At 49.0% G+C, this 20,385-nt stretch overlaps 1 protein-coding gene across 4 annotated transcripts in view; it reads left to right on the plus strand.

Moving 5' to 3' along the window:
* The window catches only part of Lilli (AF4/FMR2 family member lilliputian), a 139,580-nt gene that overhangs the window by 76,830 nt on the left and 42,365 nt on the right, over positions 1-20,385 (plus strand). For all 4 annotated transcript variants that reach the window (XM_076381524.1, XM_076381525.1, XM_076381526.1 and 1 more), the window contains 2 exons: positions 13,475-14,014; positions 16,339-16,398. In XM_076381524.1, the coding sequence (XP_076237639.1) occupies positions 13,475-14,014; positions 16,339-16,398 (600 nt within the window). The remainder of the gene's footprint in view (positions 1-13,474; positions 14,015-16,338; positions 16,399-20,385) is intronic.

Below are 20,385 nucleotides of genomic sequence, written 5' to 3' on the forward strand. Positions count from 1 at the left end.
AACAATTAGGATTCGCCCTGTACACGTAATCTGTATAATCGTTTCCTCTGGCGTCGCGGAGTGCTCGAGCAGCGTCGTTTCTCAGCGCACGAGCACCGTTTGCCGGAGGTATTATTAGATCATGTCGGTAAAGCAAATAAGCGGGTGGTTTAGGAAGCTTAATCTATTAACGGTCATCGTCGCGAAATTACCAGGCGAGCTTCACGGATATTTTCTTCCGGCGGTTGAAAATTCCCTGGGCGAGGCGGATGGCCACTTGAAACATCGAACTCTGGAATATTATTTACGCTGCATCTCAGCTGTAATTCTTGTATCAATATCACTTATACCAGAGAGTGACGCTTCTCAAATATATAGCTTCTTTTCTTAACATATGATCAACTGATCAGAAGCTATTTCTTATTCAATCTTTAAAGAACCAACAACCTATTTTATCGAGCAAGTGTTGTATATCCTAAAAAAGTAATACAGAGAAAGTTCCCCTTAAAATGATTTTTCCCTTTATCCTATTCCCAACTCTCAGCAAGCTTTCTCCGCTTCTTCCACCCTCTTGTCAGCCCCAAATTTCTCTGTATCTCCACCCTGTTTGAAGCCCTATCGATTCGACGGCCAATCTCGGTTCTCGATTCCAATATTCCCGTCGTGGAAGGCCAGTCAGCCGCTCGCATATCCGTGCGCGGCTTGTTTCGTGTTGGTGCATCCCCGTGCGTCGATGCACTTACTCGGTGGCAAAGGCGCCGCGAGTCAATGCACTTGCACCGCACGCGGAGAGACGAAGATCGAACGAGAAAGCGGCTCTCGCGATAGACCATTCACACGTGAGCGCTGTGTGCTTTGAAACTGCGCGCAGAGCGGAGAGGGAGCCGCTATCAATGTTACTTTAACAATTGATGCCTGACACAGAAGCCGCGACTACTGCTCCGGTAATAATGCGAATCAAGATCGTGACCTACGGTGACACGGCGGGGTAAATTGTTTGAGAAAGCGAAGTGGAATCTGTGTCGAGACCTACTGCCGCATTAAACACATTCCCTCCTATCTTGTCGATCTTTTTTCATCATTCCACGCCACGTAATCTCGTAAAAATCTTGGCCCGCATCCGTCGAGCGTACATTTATTACAATATTAAATTGAATGGCTTTCGGTTGGTCGTTCCAACTGCTGCATTTTGCAATAGTGATGAATGCGATGTAGAAAGCTCACCTAAGTAATGTAGATTTTGGAATATTGATGAGGGCAATACCACCTCCGGCGAACTGAAATTGTGAAATATGCTTTCCACAAAATATAAGTAAACTTTAGGGATTTCGAAATACGAAGTTTTACTTAGCTTCTCCTTCAATAAATATTCTTACCAATTAATGAAATATTGAAAGACACAGAGTTCCTTTACTAACCAGAAAAAATGTGCAGGTTAAGAAAACACGTCCTGCACAATGATCGAAGATTAGCGTGCTTCATACGTCGCACAGCGATTCCCATCGGTTGTCGGTGCACGCGCGCGACGAAAACGCAAAAGTGTGTCAAGTTTGTCCGCGTCCTCGAGCCATCGATCGACCTACTGACACGATCATCGAGAGAAAAAATGTTACGCGTCCTCCGACCGAGGGTAGCTCGCTCTAAGGCCGAATCGTTATCGGTGGAAGGGGACAGGGGGGTGACCGGCAAAGTAGCGTTACAAATAATTAGCAACGCCGCGCGGAAGTGCATTTTTACCCCATTAGTTCCGGAGGCTGATCCCTGTTACTCAACGCTCTCGACGGGGCAGGGCTTCCTTCGTCGACATCGACTCTCGGTTAGGTAACTTGGTTCGCGCGTCGATCATCCTCGCAGACACTCGGTTATCCGCAACATCCGACAGAGAGGCAGGAAATTGTTCGTGCAATCGTCGAAGTGGATATAGCCGAACGGTCGTATGGTTCTCGTTGGAGCGTAAAAAACGGTGAGTCCATCGCCGAATAAAGTACTCTCGTGTCCTTCGATGATTTGTGTTGTATTTGTAAGGAGTAGCCAAGCTTCAACTTGCCTCGAATCGATTATGTCGTAGGTTCATAAACTTTGACGATGGGTCTACCTTTGCGCTCGAATTTTGCGAGCAAGTAGGACGAACATATAATATCTAATGCCTCAGTAAAATTTCTCCATCAGTGGCTTCACAGCGATCGTCCAATTTCCCGGTGAGATTCAAGTCCACCTTAATCTGCCTCGATTATTTATTAAACACGGCTACTCGGTTGATCAGTTATGCACTGATTAAATCAACGGTGCTCCATTATACAACACGATGCAAATGAACCGCGATTGTCTGGCCTTGGATGGCGACGAATTAGAGCTCTCGATTGAGTGCTTTCAGTCGCCAACGCCGAGGACGGGTAATTGACTCGCAACCCACTGGAACAAGTAAACGACAGGGGAGAATCCGAGGGTCTCGACCGCAGCTGGAAAAGAAATAAGCCGTGGCTGGAGGGGGGACTCAGTTTCTACAAGCTGGAATTATAAAATATGTCATCGCCACGACGGAGGCGAGTGCAAAGGATGTGAATGACTCTATTTCGGTCGTGCACGAGACCGAAAGCGGCGCGGAGCGGCGCTATAAATACAGAGGGGAGTGTGCACGATCGGTCCGGGCGTAATTTCGTCCCTCGCCCCTATTCGCCTGTAGTTATAGATGTCTGGCGTCTGGGGTTACGCAAGGATACGAAAGAGAAAGATTTCGGAAGGACGAAGCCTTGGCTGGAGGCGAGGGGAGAGCGAGATAAAGCCTGTAGATAGGACAAGGTGACGGGAAACGGAGGAAGAGGAGGAAGAGAAGCGAGAAACTAGGGGGTGGCTGCGGGAGGGCGAGAGGAGCGTCGTGTCTGTGCGAGAAAAGGGATGGTGGAAAGTGGTGAAGGGGCTGGTGACGCTCGCAGCGAGAGAGGATGGAACGAGTTAACAGGGGCAAAAAGGACGAAGGACGTCGCAGAGAGAACGTCGCCGGTCATGGAGCGACGAGGGGATGGAGGCACGAAGCTGGAGCTCTCGGTGTCGTCGTTGACGAGGCTGCCGTGGAAAGAGGGGTGAAAAATAATCGTGGATGAGCGAAGCGCCGATGGATGGAGACGCGGGCTACCTTTCGCCTCGACATTACCGTGATTAGTAACTCCGCTGCTCGGATTCGCTCTGTCGTTCGTAATTTTTTCCGGTTTCAGAGCGCACGAAAGGGGGTCGTTGACTTGCAAATACTCGGGGAACAGGGGCGGAACGGGCGAGGGCTTTGTGCGAAAAGAAGCTGCTAGTTCGTCGAATGATATGCATATTTAACAAGTAACGTTAACCAGAAATTTTTCAGTTTTTATTTAATCTTTATATCCAGCAGCGTGAGAGGCAGAGGTAACGCGATTTGTAGGTGGAACGTTACCTCTGAATATTGAATGAGGTCCGACAGACCGCGTGTTCCTAGGTACGTACTCGTTTCGGCTAATTAATTCTCAGATCTAATTGAGCAGGATCGCGTTGATATCGAGCCAGTTGGTGGCGCACTACCGGGCTCATTGGATTCTCTGCCCTCGTTTATCCATCTGGCTGTCGATGCAGTTGCGTGATTTGCGATTATTCGATTTCGATTTCGACCGTTTTACACGTGCCGCGAACCAGTGCGTGGCGAAACGTGTGCGCGATGAAACGTTAAAGTCACGGACTCTGCCCGTGGCCAAGCGAGCACGCCATTTTGGTAGCGAGCATACGGTGGCACGATGATTAGTGGCTCGTTTGTTTCTACTCGCCCATGATTACTAACCTCGCGGGATACCCTTCTGCGTTCGACGTTTCCCACTGATTTATTGACTAGCTAGAAGCGGTTTCGTGCCTTTCGGCTGGAATCGACTCACGATCTTTCCATCCTTCGCCCTAACCAACTTCACGCCTCTTCTCCCGTGTTTCCAGTTGGCCTGTAAGCTGGCCCGACTCGAAAAACCCGATATCCTCAACAATAGCGTCTCGTCACGTTTCCCTGGTTCGTTTAATTAGCCCCGTCGACGATTCCCTCGGGAAACGGTTCCGAAGATGGAGGGTGCGCGGGGCGGTTAATCAAAACGAACGGCGTTATTGTTACAGAATCTTCCTCTGCCTGCAGCGGGCTGCGAGCGCGCGAAAAATTCTCCGTCTCGGTCGTGAGACACGCTTATCACGTAACTTATTTGTCAACTGTCCGCTGCCTTCGTGAAAAGCGAACCGTAACTGCAGTAACTGGTCTCTATAATTCAGCGGCGAGACTTTGCTCAATTTTTTCAATGACGTCCTTTCGCGTAGGAGGTGTCTGTACGTAGGTGAGCGTAGTAACAGGTGGCACTAGCAATTCCACGGAGAACCGTAATGGTAGTTTGAGGATGGCCATTGAGCCCCCTTAGCACCGGTTCTCTCCCTTCCTCGTAGCAAGTGTTTGAGAAGCTGGTCCCACGTATCGAGGTGTCCCGAAGTGCTATCTCGAAGGAGGGTCATCGCGAGAAGATCCTCTCCCGAGGTGATCCCAACCAAACACTGGATCTCAACCTGTTCCTTACAGGGATCTTCGAGGACGTAAAGCGGACAGGTCGTCTCTGTCCCTTGATAAGCGATTCTTTTCTCCTCATCGATCCCCTCGCGCATCGACGTCGTTAAACGTCACGCAGAGACAGGCAGGGGGATTTTGTTGAAATTTTGCGCTTTGGAATTATACCAAGGGGAACGAAGCTTTTGTGGCGCGGAGATTTATTTTGCGTTGGTCGTCGGCTCGCGGGATTTGAACGGGACGCGTTGAACATTTCATTTCAGGAGAACAAAATGGAAACGTCTGGACGATGTTGGCCAGACGTCCCGCTATCGGGAAACAGCGTGTCGAGCTTCAGCAAATAGCCCCAAAGCGTTTGTCGCGCTTTTTCTTCTCTGATCGCGCCACCTCTCCTCCCGCCGTTCGTTTTCCAACGATCGATTTGATTGTTTCTCGACAAGCAATGCCTCTGCGCCCATTGCAGACCTCTGGATTGCGTTTAAACGCTTCGGGCCATTTTTCTTGCAACTTCGATCTTGCAGCGAGAAGCTCGAAATATACAGCATGGGACAGTTCGACCGATTCATTTCGTTTACGTCAATATTTTCACGTGTGAGGGAAATGATTTGCACAGGAGGTTATATGGAATTGGGTTCTCTTGCGTTCGAGTTAACTAAGCCATTATAACAGTCGAATTAACCCTTCTTGCTAAGTCCACCAACGCAACGCGTGCTCCCTCGTTTAAACCACATTCTTGTCACGAGTACACCTCATTACAAGTCAAAAGGTCAAAGGTTCTCGTTCAACCTAGAATTTCGAAACGACCTCCCTAAACCTCGACCTCTCACAGGCCCTCCCACGCCAGACTACGCCCGCGTCTCCAGCCTGGTCTGGCGTTGCCAGCGAATTACGCGTGTTGAAAAGCGCAGGCGATTGTACGCGGGCTCGAATTGAATTCGCGGCGCACGGGCCGCGGAGAAGGAAAAATATTTGCGGTATACGCGCAATTAACTCGACAAACCCGAATAGGGTGGCCGAACAGAGGGGTTTGGTGGAAGGGACAGGAGCAGGCGAAAAGGTAGCTGGGCATAGAGGTTGCTTACCTTCGCGAGTCGAGTATAGGAGACGCCAGTCGTCGGTCGCTTAATGCGAATTTCACATGCATAGAAGAAAAGGGGGGCTCGGGGCTTGGGGCGCGGGCGAACCGCAGGAAGCGATGCCAGGCACGTAGCGTTTTAAAATGGAAAGGAGGCGAGGAGGGCCGTTGCGCGAACGACAGCGTTTTCGTCCTTGGATCACGCGCCCGCGCAAAACCTCCACTTTTCCCCCTTGCCACTGTCTTTTGCTCCTTTTCTCTCGCCACCCACCCTCCTGGCCGCTGGTCGCGCTTTGCCCTTTCGATTGCAACGCGCGTTTCGCCGTTCTTCCGGGGTCGCAAAGAGAAGAGCAAACAAAAGCGCGAGCGGCTCGTGTTCCGTTTTAATATCGCCCACCACCGACTGCCCGACCATTATAAGCTTCGAGATGAATTCGCGCGGAATATCGACGCGAACTCCGCGCCCTTGGGATGCGTTTCCTCGCTCGTGGTAGTTAAGTTCTCGCGGTAGTTCCGGAACGAAGTCTTTCGTGACAGGAATGGCGGAGGCACGGAGGACGAGAGGAAGGAAGAGAAAGGTAGGAGACTCGAGGAGGATTCGTGGAGGTAGTAAATTTCAGTGCCTAAGTATATCGCGCGCGCGACGTCCTCCTCGGCCCTTCTCTCTCTCCACGGCAGCCGTATAAATTTCCACGCCTAATCCCGCAAAAACCGTGAGCGGTGAAGCGGCGTCGACCGCGAAACAAAAAGGCCGCTTTTAAAGGGTTAAAAGGGAGTCGAGGCTCGGGCTGGCCGTTTCGAGCTGTTTTTTGCGCCGCGCGCACGTGTACGCGTGTGTGCAGCACTGCCTCGATACCAGCCGCTAATAAAACGCTAATTAACGCTTCGCTCCCGCGTCGAACGCGCTCCACGACCGAATCGAACGGTTCGCCGAGCCTCCTCGAGACCTTGACTCCAGTCGGTGATTAATTACCGGCACCACGATCGTCCTTCTACCACGAATTCCGCTGGCTATCGTGATCGTAGCGCGGCGTTTTCTTCGCTAAAAATCGAACTGGTTTCATCTGCTACCGTTACCGAAACGACACTGCGCTCAGTCGCTCCATAAACGTCGCAGAGTTCTATCGAGGACAGTTTATTATCCTGGAAGTTTCGTTATTCATCGTCCTAATTATCAGTGTTAATTCCTACCATGGCGTCGTTTGCCTGGCTAATTATATCCCACTTCGCTGATATCCAATTACCATACAGCACTGCCACTTAAATTCAAGCCAACGCAGATCAGCTCAAAGAACAAAAGAGTTAACACTCGTTACCGTTGATTACCTCCCTTTCCTGACAGTTTACCTCGTGCACCCTTGAATAACAATTCACGTTAAACCTGCTCTCTATTACCACTCGAAGCGTCAAGCTGGAAATCCGAAAGAAAGAAACTTTCCTCGAGTGTCAGCGGCTCGATTCAGCCGCGCTTCGCGATTGTTGGGGTACTGGTGTCGCGTCAATTCCGAAGGTGACGTAATCTTTGCTTTCAATTACATCCGGTCGAACGAAGATCCATTCGCGGCGCGCAATTTACGCCGCGCCTCTCGCCGTGTATTATTTCGCGCGGCGGAATGGAGCTTTCAGCCGCGGAACAGCTGTCAGACGGAGGCAGCCGACTGGAAAGAGAATTTCTGAGAGGCGAAGCGGTCTGAACGGTTGGCGAACCTGGACTATCTTTGTTGCTCGTTGAAAGCGGCCGCGACGCTCGAGTAGCTGCGGAAAGAAGGAACGTACGTGGCTCGCGTAACCTCAAACGAGACGTCCACCTGCCTCATTCAAGTCGTTAAGGCCTCTTCGTTGTCCCTTTCGTTGCCAGACCCGCTGCGTATTTCGGAGGTTCGGATGCATGGAATTTGTAACACGAAGTGCTCGTGATTGGATTAGAATATATTAAGAAGGACGTAGAGGTACTCGTTACAGACTTGGTTAGATGAGAAGGTTGGTAGAATGAGAAGGGGCACGTAGATTTGCTGGGCTATGATTCGAACAGGGATCCTTCGTTTGCCGGGCCAGGCTACTCTAATTGAGTTACCTAAACCGTCGGCAAGCTCCACCTCTCTGAATCTAACGCTCCAAGTGGCTCCCGCCTACGGACTAGATAATGTTTGGAGATGTTTTGTCAGCGGCGATCCACCACGATTCCATTAGCTTATCTCGTGTCCTATTTAGATCATGAATATGTTCTGAGATTGTACGCAGCGACTTCGTGGGTGAATGTACTAATGTCAGTTCTGACACGCTAAGTCAACCTTAATGAAGAGACCATTAGTAATTCCTATTTTAAGAGGTCAATGTTTTTATTTAATCCTCTATTTATTTACGAATCTTATCTCGTAATTGTTCATTAATGATCTCACCAAGCATTGGAGACAACTAGTCGCTGCCTCAAAGTTCAGAATGTACATTTGACCCTCGTTCAGTCTCGGCACAGTGTCATTCGATCGTTAATATCCTTCAACGAGCATTTCTGCCGCGGCTGGAAGTTTCGAGCAAGCATGAACCGCAGAAAATGACATTTCACTCGTTACGCTCTTCCCCCGTTCCTCCTTGGTCCTCGGTTTCCTGGCGTATGCTGTCCATTACGCTTACATGTATGCGCGTTGCACAGTCAGACGCGCGGCGTACAACGATAGCAAGGTAGGTCGTTTAAATCCCTCTTCATCCCCCTCGGGCGTGTCGCAACTCCGACGATATTTCATCCCTCGCGGTGGTGCGCGGCCATTCCGCATAATATCAAAGGGAAGCTCGAAAGCTCGAAAGAACAGAACGACTCCAGCCGAAAATCCTTCCGAGCAAGAAACTCTTCTCATGCCGCATCGGCTGCGTCTCTGTATCATTCTGGGACGCGTCTCTTCCCTCCCTGTCTACGTATTTTTCGCAGCTCTGTGCTTGGATTTTCCTGTGCACTGGAAAATCGTTACAGTTGTGACGGCTGCACTGTATTTCTCTCCTCATTTTTTTCTGCATTTTTCCTCTTCAACATCTGCATATTTCTATTTTACTCTCAGTTCAATTTCCCAGTGCCAGGGATCATGGCTAATATTTGCCATCGCGCCTGATTGTTTAAGTATTTCGTTAGACTGAATCTCAGTAGGCTTTTAGGTCGTAATAACATGAACATATTAATTTCAATCGTTATAATTAACATGTTAGCAGATATCGACATCGCTTGAATATCAAACAGAGGTTTGTTCTAAAAACTTTCATTTTATCTTGAGGCCTTAATGACGAATAACTCCAGCTGACGGAGTAACCAACCTTGAAAGCCAGCCGATAAACGGCAATTAACAGCTGAGTTACCTTCAAGAACACTGAATCAGAGGAAAACGGGTTCTACGGTGATTACACAAAGGCGACGATCTCACTCGCTCGGGCTCGGTCGAATTTCTTTCGATGCAAGGAGCTTAAGCTCCAAGTAGCCCGGTTTTTCCGAGTCTCTTGCCACTCTGAAAGGACGCGTCTTTTGTGTCGCATAGAATTCTTTGTGCGGCGGCACCGATCCTTGGAGTCTCTTACAGAGACGCGCTTCGCGGTCTTCGGTGCCAGGAAACTGTTTACAAACGTTTACCTCAAAGTATCGAATCTCTATGAATCGCTACTGACTAGTCAAAAGACTTAATTAAAATTCAATTGGCAATGTACTTACAACTCGCAATAACAAAATCATTCAGAATTATTAAATCTTACGACAGTAAAAAAGATACTAGTTCTAGAACGAGGGTCTTCTAAGACACCTTTCCATTTCATAAATCAAGTTCTTTGCATGATTACGCATTCAGCAGGATAGTTTGCCAGTCCCAGCATACAGATGATGGCTAGCGATACGTTTGGCAGTGGCGTGGCAGTGCAGCTGCCTGTCGAGTTGAACAGCAGCAGCGCACCAAAGGCAAGATTGATAACGCCGTAGTAGATTCGCGAGCCTGGTCCAAGCCTTACGTGGCAAGAAACCGTACTTGGACGATGCACTGGCTTCTCTTCCCAGTGGTTTCTTTTCCCGACGTTTTGGCGCGTTGTCTGCGATTCTTTGGACACTTCGTCGAACGAGTAGAAAAACCTTGCTAGGTCGTTAGTGAAAAAGCTCACGAGTCACAGAAATTGGAGCAAATTTTACGAGTCTACGTGTGCCTGTATATCTGAATGATTATAACGTGTGCGATGAATAGGAGCAAAGAAATTTGATACTCGAGTAATCGTCAGATATCTCGTCGTCATTATTTTCCTACACTCTCGTCCACAGTCGGTTTGATGAAAAGCCAGCTGACAGCGCGTGAGTGGGCCAGCTAATTTCGGCGCGTGAAACGAAATTTCCTCGCGACGCGTCACTGGCGAGGTAAGCAATCTTTGGCTATGCTTTACCGCGCGTACAAGCGTCGCTGGTCGCACGCGCTTGCCAACTGCCGAGACTCGTCTCTCGCTTTGCTTCTATTTCCCTGCCACATAAGGCAAATAAAAGAGGTTAAATAAAGTTGCACCCTTGCGGCGGTTGCGATCTCTCCCTCTAACCAAGCCGCCGTATTTTTTATTCTTCGCTTCCCAGAAGAAATCTACGGGACCGTCTTTGATTAAAACTCATCGGGCGAGCGCTCGTTAACTCGCTCGGAAATTGTGCATCCCGACGAGCTATCGTCAAAATGAACTCTCCTCGCCCGACCAGCAAGAACTTCAACTTCGCCATGCTACAACCTACACTAATTCTTGGTCTACGAGTAATACGTGGCTGTGGGAAGGCTTGCAGCTGGGGCTTAGAGGAATATGGTGCACTTTTCAATAACGCTCAGTACTGCAAGTTTAATGCACATACAGGGTGTTTAACAGCAGGAGTTAAATATTTTAAGAGGTGATTCTATAAATCAGAATAGGTCAAATTGTGCTTGAGGCTTCGTTTTAGAGTTATTAGTTCTTGAGGAAACGTTTTGAGATTTATGTATAATGTGTCTGACTTGGAACCTATTCTACTGACTCCGCTGTATTCGACTGGGCTACTGCACGTCGCGTCGGCAGGAGAATAAACTCCAAATCAGACACTTTTCAGATTAATTTTAAGCGTTTTACTCCATAAATAGCATTTCTAGACAAACACGGTGGATTAGTTCTCTTCTCAGAAGCGAATCGATGTCAGATTTACCGAACGGTCAGCAAACAGCCCACGAAGAGCAAAACAGCGGGCAAACGAATCTCGAAAATGGATCGCACGGGGGATTCGCGGCGCTCGTAAGTGGATCAAAGCGGCGGGGACCGGCTCGTGAATCGCTTTTATCCATTCACGGGTGGAATTTGCACGAACCGAGAACGTGTAGGCGTGTGTGCGCTGGATTTGCACGCGTGCGAGCTATCCATGTGTTCTGCACGCGTTTAGCTGCATTAGCTAGGCTTGAGGGATTACGCGTTCGTAGGAGACTGTCGCGATTTTTGCGTCAGCAAGAAGGCCCCTATATTCACATTCGAAGTCTCTGCTTTCATTGCGAGCTAGCAGACGGTTCAACGAATAATCACAGCATGTCCTGCCTCTGTAAAAACGGAAGTTTACTGAAATCACTGTAGATATTTTATGATCAATTCATAAAAATACGCAATTCAATGACAAGACTGTGATAAGCTTATCTACGGTGTTTATAGTCGGTGAAACTTCCCAGAATGGCTCATTGAATCCACTGTAAATTGTTCATCGCTGTATCCTCGATGCTATTAATCGGTAATCGTCACCAAGACATAATTGACGACCGGTAGTTTCTGTTCAGCCGTTAAACTGATCTGAAATCTACATAAAATCGAGACCAATCCTCCATCTATGGGCTCCATAAGAAATTGAAAGCACTGGCTGCGAGTAGAGGCTTAATTTCAGCTTCTTCAAAGTGGTTCGTCAGGTGACTTTTTTCGTGTCGATACTACGAATTTACGGTCGCGTTCCAAGCGTTAATCGCCGAGGAACAGGCTTCTCGAAGCGCGGCGCAAAGCTGACCGGAGGATTCGAAGCTGGTTAGTGGAAGCCGCGATTGCGGGAATTTGCGTCACGACGCGCCGGTTCGGCGTTAACGACGCGGCGCTCGTAGAGTCGAGGCAAGAGAGCGGCGATGACACGAGCTGGAAGGAGACGGACCGTCGAGTTGGCGGGAATCGAACGAGAGAGTAGAGTAGACAAAAGCTGGAAAGAGAGAGGAACGATTGAGCGAGGTCTGGATGGAAGGGAAGTCCCTGACCTGGTCACCTAAGCGTTCCTCTCTTTCCTTTCCTCGCCAAGTTTTCCTCGCAGCTTCTTGCGCCGTTGCGTTTATGTCATCTCGAGGATTGGCTCTGTCTCTAACGCGTAATTAGCCTCGCGTGCGGCCCTACAGTACTCTTCGGCTACTTCCAGATTGCGATGCCAGAAAGAAAGTTGGGCAACTTCGGATTGCCTCCGACTTGAAATATTCAACGCTGGGTTCAACTTTCTTCGAGGAACTCTGATGAATCAGGTTAATAAGAATTCATTGATGGAAAGCAATTTTATTTAAAATTCCATTTATATTATACCTGATGGAAATGGAGAGAACTCTTTCCACGGATTTCTACTTCGAATTAGAGGTATGCAAAATATTCCCAGATATTCGAAATGCATCGAAAATAGTGAAGAGACTATAGTAGGAATCCTGTTGTTCTTCTTCGTTTTCTTCTAACCGAGACGTCGATCGTCGGGTCGGTGTCCCGTTCGCCCTATCGATCCCTCGTTGTCTTCGAGATCCGCCAGTTAATCGCGTCGTTGGACCGCGAGGAAGTCTAGGTCGGTGCACGTTGGCTCGAATTAATGATTTTCTTGGAAAATTGCACTCTGGCCACGGTGCATCGGTTGCTCGTTAAAGAACGGTAGGCTGGTAGCCATGGATGCACAGTTGGTGCGCAGCCACAGGCAGAAAAAGGGTCCTCGGTGTGAACAAGCGTACGTGATTTATAGCGCGCTCATTAATCACGTTAAGTTTCCTCGGCGTTCTCCGCCTCCTTATTAAACCACGATTTGATCTCATTGTCCTTAGAGACAAAGGCAGACGCGGCAGATCATGAACGCGGGCGCGCGCGCGCCAGAACCGCAGGTTATGTTATTACTGCTGCAACAATGTGTAGCCAGTTTGCGCATCGGTCGAGCACGAATTTCTGCTTGGAACAACGGTGTAAACTCGCGAGTAGCTGTCGTTTCGCCGTGCTAATTGTTATTGCTCGTGTGCAAGTTCGACGCCGCAGCGCGTTGGCAGGGTTTTCTTGGAGAAATACGTAGTCGAGTTGGATAACTCGCCGCGGCGGCCAACTTCGACGATAAGAATCGAAGAATGCTGTTGAACCTCTTCTGCTAAAGGTCGTTAACTCCGTCCGAGACTTACTGTCACGATTCAACGCGTTCTCGAATCGTCACGTATGTACATACTCGCGATATCCCGATTCTTCAGACGTGTCGCACATTTCAATCGTATTTTACGTGAATGAAACAGCTGATAGTAGAAACTGTCGATAACAGTTCCTGACGTATCGCTTAAGTAATATCCCTGAAACTAGGTAGAAGACTAGGAAGATAGGATTCCACTGTGGTATCATTTTAATAGCACGCGACAGGTTAGTCTCCATAAACTCAGTAGAATCCTAGCTCAAGAAACAGACGCTCAGACCCGTAATCTTAAACGTAAGACGACCGTCTCCACTTACCACAATACTATAGACATAAATCTCGCGATGAAGCAGGCAAAGCGAAGGATCGTTTTACTCGCGATTAAAGCTCGAACGGCGGTGCTTTATAGGTTGCAGATTTTAGGACTCAATAACAATGAATGCTCGTTTGCATAACTGCTCGTGTTTCGGTGTTACAGGTCAGCCCAGACGCGCAGGACAGCACGACGCAGCAGATCCAATCGAAACTAGGCAACTATTCTCTAGTGAAGCATCTTCTGGACGAGCCGAAGCGGCTGATCGGGATCGATCACCAGGGTGTGCCCCAAAGCCCTGCCCCGTCCCCGGCACCCTCGTCCCTGCGAACGAGTTCCAGCTCAGTCGGCTCAAATTCCAGGAGCTCGCCCTCCGCCCAAGAATTCAAGAAACCCGGAGGACCTCGGACAGGCTCCTCGTCTTCCTCGTCCTCTTCGTCGTCGTCGAGCCATCAGCGCGGCGGTTTCGTGAAACCAGCCGACGGGAAGCCGCCGCATGGGGGCAGGGGTGGCTACCCCGGCCAGCCGGTGAAGCACGGGGGCAACAGCAACGATCATCGCAGCCACGGTTTATTACCCGCCAAAGGACCGCCCCTGAATTCACCCGGGAACGGCACGCTCGTTGGAAATTCGAATATCGGGAATTCCAGCGGCAGCAGGCTTCACTGTGCCGGCAGCAGACTGTCCAGGTTACCTATCGATGACGTGAGTATCGATTTCCATTGTTTCGTGTCCACCGTCGCCACCGCCCTCGCTCTAATCCTACCAGTCGGTCTTGTTTACACGAGTAAAATGTCGCCGCCGCTCCGCGCCGCACCAGTGCGTGCAGTTTCTGCTACCTGACCGTTGTCCCTCTGATCTCCCACCCCGTCCTCGCGGCACTGCCAACTTTCACCGTCCACCTTTCCGCGATCGTTCTATTAACACTGGTCGATCGAGTTTTTATTCGCCGATCTGTTTACCGTGCAACGGGACGAGATACCGCAGCGCTAGGATTAGATTAGCCATTGTTCTAGCGCCTGTTACGATCGCCGCGCATTAAATCAATGCCCGCTCGGGTATAAATTAATATCATTACGCGTCGTGGTGGTTGATCGATAAACATGGGAATGGGCGAGGAACATCGTTAGAAGAGGCGACCTTGAATCGAGCTATAAATCTTGCCGCATTGGACGCGATCTTCGATACGTCTCGTTAATTGATTTACAAAATTATGCGCGGTGATTTATTGCCGGCTTGGATCGAGTTTAATTTGCATTCACGAATAGTGACTGGAGTCGACGTTTCAGGAGAAAAATGAATCCTCTACTCGTCCCTCTCATTCTAATTTCAACGCCGAAATGAGAATGATTAAGTCACGCTGTAGTCCTTAATCGAAGGTTCACTATTTCCCTCTGGTTTGCAGAAGCTCCTCGTAACTAGCTTCACTCCTGCCATACTAATCGGCGCGAAGTGACAATAAAGAGGTTATTACCTCTCGCGTTTCATCCAGCCCCGCGTGGGCGGCTCTTCCGGGGGTGTTGGATGAAAGCATCGCGGCGACAGGTTCGTTGACAGGAAACGAATTGCTTTTCAATGGAAATCCCCGCTGGAGGACTACACGCTCGAGGAGGGAGGGGGGACGGTTCGGTCGAGCCCTATTACGCGTGACTCCTCGAGGTGCAAATTTCATTGAGATTGCATATCGATCGAGACTCTTCGGATTCGATTCGTGCCCCGTGTCTCTATTGGCGCGCCCTCGAGAGTGCCGCTCTTCTAGTGTACTTATACAATTAGGCCCGACTGAAGAAACGCGACGTACTCTTGGCCCTCCCATGGTCGAGAAAATTGATTCTCTGGTCCTTCCCTTTCTTCATTCCCCTTCTGTCCTTTATCCTGTCTAACGTTTGTCCCGTTCCAATCGCTCTTCCATCGTTTGCTGGTCTTTCATTGGCGAAATTAGCCGGGGATTAAGAGATAGGTAAGCTGCTGAAAGGTTGAAGAAGAATGAAGTGTCGAATGGAAATTCTAATCTTTATTCATTATAGTAGCTCTTCTTTTTACATAAGTCTCTCTTACAATTTTCTCAAAACAATGCAAATTATACTTTCAAGATTAAAATTGAGTTTCAGGTCGAGTTGACTACCGTGCACAAAGATTAAACTTGCATGAATCCTCTCAGCAAATTTAATGCTTAGTGAAGCTATTCATATGACGAACCTCTGGTTAAATGATATTACATATAGATCGTGAGCGTAAACGATACGTCCGTACGTGATTTTTAGTTTGGCTCCCCTTCGACCAAGTTGTCATCGTGATTCCTCCTCATCCAGTAATTCCTCGCGTTCCATTCTCGCCCGCGATTATCCAGCCTCCTTAATTTTCTCGATGCCGTGTCTCCGGGCTAAAAGTTGTCGTCCCTCACCCCATTCCCTGCCTGTTTTACTTCCCCCACGGTCCACGCATTTTCCCCCATTGTCTTCGCGTTTTCCTCTTAGGAACGACCACTCGACGTTACTCGTAATATCTCCGCTTCTCCGACAGCCCCTTTCACCGCCCCTCCCCTCGGCAGAGTGTTGATTAATGATCGCTCGAGAGCTCGTGATAAATCGCGGAAAGAGCGTCGCGAGAGTTTTGCCCGAGCGGATATGTCGTCGGATTCGGTCCGTTTTAATTAATAAACCAGGAGACTCGATTATATCGTCGATTAACTCTGACAACACGATGGCCCCTCGTTTGACGGGAAAAAATGCTGTGGGAGGAAGAAACGCAGCTACGCTGGGAAATTCGTTTAACTCCCGAAGCGATTTAATCGTTTTAATAACTCGACAGTCTTGTTCGGAGAATTACTTCGCCAGGTCGGGCTTGTATTGAATGGGAAATAACATACCGCGTAGAGAGCACATTTTTCCGTTCATGGAGTCGAAGTTTATTCCTTGCGGAGGATGTTATAAAATGAATTAAAGGACAGATTTATTTCAAGCGATCAGTAATCACATACCTCATTAATTACAGGACGGAATATTGAAATGTGACTCGTTTTGTTTCAGGGAGCAAGTTCCAGGCCCGGTCCCACCGAAAACTCGGCCTACTTGGAGAACATTCTGAAGGTAAGTCTCACACACGCTCCCTCTTATCGTGTCCCGCAAAGATCCTCGATCGATCTACGGAACTCCGATTTCACAGAGCAACGCGACACGTACGATCAGTAAACGTTGGCGTTCGCCTTCAGCCAAGCCTCGTGGTAGTCGAGCGTGGTCGATAAGTCAATTTTCTCGCCGATACAACGCTATCTCTCTCGCGGTCATATCGTGGCTGTCGTTCAACCGAATCGACCCACCGTGTTGGCCTGGCTGTATCGGCTTTCGTCGCCGTCGGTCGGGCACACAATTTCGCGCCCCACAGGGACGGGAAACTTTGTCGCCGCTTAATGGAACCAGCCAACGACGGCCAAACCTTTTTCCTTTTTCATTAACCGGTCGATCGGGCTGGAACGATCACCCGTCTGTCCATGCACCTCCACTCGAAAGCCGAGCGAGGCTCCTCGGAGCTGTCCAAGTCGCGGATTTCTCGCTCCTCGTCTTGTTTGCTCATTGCTCTGGATCAGTGTCGTCCCTAGCACCTCTTTACCTCGTCACCTCGTCACCTCTTCCTGTTTTGTTCTCGTGGCCCGTGAACAACGCAACGCGGTTTCCATGCGCACAGCGGAGGACACACAGTGGGGACAGTATACTCGTGAACAAAGTTACCCACTCCTCTGAAGTATTTGCGCTGCCGCGGTATGAAGCGCGACGCGGCTGGAATAACTTCCCGCGGAAAAAGAAACGGCTTCACGATACTCAGACGATGTCGAAACGTCGCGACTATTTATAGAGGTATCCTTGAGCCGTAGGTTCGATTCGAGTTATTTCAAGCTCGTAAATTCACTGACACGGCCGTGAAACTAATCGAAAGTTTAGCCTGTGGATCGGGGATTGGTCGAGCAGCGTGTACAAGTCTGGTCGCCTCTTCTTAGCCAACCTCTGCCTCGAGTCTGCGATCGATCCCTCTTCGGGGAACGGACCGAGTCTGTTTTTTCGCTTTCCCCGGAGTGCTTCATTAATTTTGGAACGCGCTCTTAGCCACGTATAAACGGTGCTCCGTGACGATTGAAATCGCTGGGAGGAAATTGTGCAGCAACTTTGCAGCTTCCCAAGTTGTCGTCCTTTGGAGTGCTGCGCGAGTCACGCGTTGCTGTGATTACTGGCAATCTCCCTCGACGTGTAATCGTGTTGCCATCTAAATCAACATCGCGATCGCCTTGATGCTGGCTTGGAAATCGATGCCAACGTCTACAATGACAAAACTCAATTTTCGCTAGACAGTGCTTTACGACCCTGAACAGGGTGGAGGAACTTGTTATAACAGCTACTAACACACGGAGGGCTAGGTTATACACTGAAGTATTGATTGATAGAGAGCTGTTCAGTGGTCGCGACTTTGCAACCTTAACTTGTGTCCTTTTGATTTTCACGTATCATCCTCTCCGTTACATTTATATCAGTATACGTGTATGTATATGCCAGCCACATATTGAGGAACAGTGTAGGTAGGTAATGACTATTATCCGTCTTGATTGTGATTCCCACTCGATCATCAGCTGGGCCTGATACGCTGCGAACCAGCTGATAAACCGGAGGTTGACCCAGTTCTATTCGTGAATAGAGAATAATGATGTCGCGGGAATGGCCCGGCGTCGCGGGTCTCTGGGAACCTGATCCTCGGAACGAAATGTTCAGGTCACTCGAGAACGCCCACCATTTCAATTCGTCGCTCGAGCATATAACAAGATTTTCGGCATAATGCACCGGGTTTCGGTAAAAGCTGTCAGGAGGGCGGACAGGCCAGAGTGCTAATTTATGGACACGGCTTAACGGTGATTATCAGCGAATTGATATTATTATGGGGCTGCGATACTCTGATGCGTTTGATCGACTATCGAGATACAGTGGCCGCGATAAATGTCCTTACATACGTGCATCCATTGTCGACGAGGGCGATTAATAATCTGTTGATGAGACTCGTGGGCGGTGGATACTCTGGAATATTGCGTTTAGGTCGAAGGAATCTGTCGACAGTTTGAACGCTGGTTTAGATGACTACATAATTTTGGGTCTTTCGACTCAATTTTTTCAGAAGAATTTTGACAAAAAGTAGTCATTAACATTATGCGATGCCTAGCAATTATTATAGCATAATTTTGATTTTAATTCTGTTACGTTAATTTTGGATAATCCAGTATAACTAAAGCACATCAATCACAATGTTTGCAACAGCTACACTCAGCGCTGAAATGCACAACTCATCCCTGTTACGTTGGTAGAGACGATTAGCTCGCTCTCACAGTGCTCATAAAACATTAACCGCACGATCACGCACTGGACGCACGAGCCAGGATTGGAATCGGCCGAAATCCCACTCAGACGATTAATCGATACATACTTGGAACCGTAGAAAGTGCCATCGGAAACAGTTTGGCGATACAGAGCAGGATCGGGGGGAACTGGAAAGCCAGGTTTGCAGAATCACCGCAAAATGGAGCATCCGTTCGCGCGCAGTTTCTGTCTCGCGGAGCAGTCGACGTTACCGTTCTCCAGGCTTTTCCACTTTCAACGCGAATTTATGACGATACCAGCGGCCAGTCGGGTGTACAGTTCCAGCTCCGGCAACTTCTCCCCGAGCCCCGCCGCATCCTTCTTCCACCCTGCTCTCCGGCCGTTCGGTATAGAAGCACCGTCGAGGCCCATGAATTATTCTCACGGCTCTGCCCGTGGGAAAATACGAGAGTTGCGCCAGTAGGCATCGTAAATGCGGCTGCTAATTGCGCCCAGCGACGACCACCGCTAGCGCTCGCTCGCTCCTGAATATCGCGTTCTTTCGCTATCAACCCTGTCTGTCTCCTCGTCCTCCCTTTTCGGACCCACTCGACCTCTCGCGCCCCCGCTCCTCTCCGTTCGTCGATTAATCGAGAGATTTTCAGCTTCCATTACCAGTGGACGGTCCAGCTCGGCCCGCGGGGATATTCACAGCCCTCGCGAGCTCAGGGACGATCGTCGTTGCCGCAGGATTTCGCGCGTTCCAGCTTTTTTCTCGCTTAAATTTCATTCCCATGTAGCCCCCCGTCCCCTGTAAATCGCGGGTAATCCACTTTTCGCGCGTGCACGGTTCGCTGAGCCTCCGTGCTTCGATCCGCCGAGCCTCGTCGAGTCCTTTTTTTTCTCGCGCCCGCGATTCTGCCCCTGCAACTTAGTCCCTTTTCCCCCTTCTCCGAGCCGCTTAATCGGTTAACCGTGCACGACGAGAAGACAATTAGGCCGAGTTAATAAGGTCAACTCGATGTTGATTAAGTTAACTCGCAGCCAAAGTCTCGTGCAGACTCGCGCTCCACGCCGACACGAGCGAGCACGCGGCGAACTGTTTCGCAGGAAAGTTTCCGCAGTTTTCGCGGATGCTTGCGATGGAGATGTTACTCTCGCTGTTAAGAGGAGGGGAGGACGACACTCGTCGCATCGGTGGTCTCTCGAGTGCACCGACGTAGAGAAAGAGCAAGAGTACCGAGTGCAAGTGCAATCCCACGAGCCCTCTCGAAGAGATGTTTCGTAGAACATTGTTACGCTCGCGTTGCGTCACGAGATACAAATACCTTTGCAGCTGTGTACTACCCTCTACTTTTTCTAGGGAAACTCGGCTTTTTTACCCTTCACTTGTCTGGTCTTCTATCGACGAATATTCGAAGATAGTCGTTCGTTCCTCCTGCAGGTAAAGCGGCTTAGTAAAGTATGCATCTGTTTATTTTAGATTATCTGTGAGTTTTCAGTGCGCATAATTTCAAATTTTTGAGTTTTCGAAGTTTTGAATTTTCAAATTTTTGAATTTTTGAATTTTCAAATTTTCAAATTTTCAAATTTTCAAATATTCAAAGTTGAACATTTCTCTCAATTCTATAATTTTTTAAATAACTGACTTAATACCTACATACAAACACAAAACAGAATGAAACAAGCTTTCCCGTCAACTCTTACCTCTTGGTCTAAAGTTATCTACTGGTAACAGTACCT

Source organism: Calliopsis andreniformis, chromosome 6 (genome assembly GCF_051401765.1).
Source record: "Calliopsis andreniformis isolate RMS-2024a chromosome 6, iyCalAndr_principal, whole genome shotgun sequence".
In the NCBI taxonomy this organism is placed as follows: Eukaryota; Metazoa; Arthropoda; class Insecta; order Hymenoptera; family Andrenidae; genus Calliopsis; species Calliopsis andreniformis.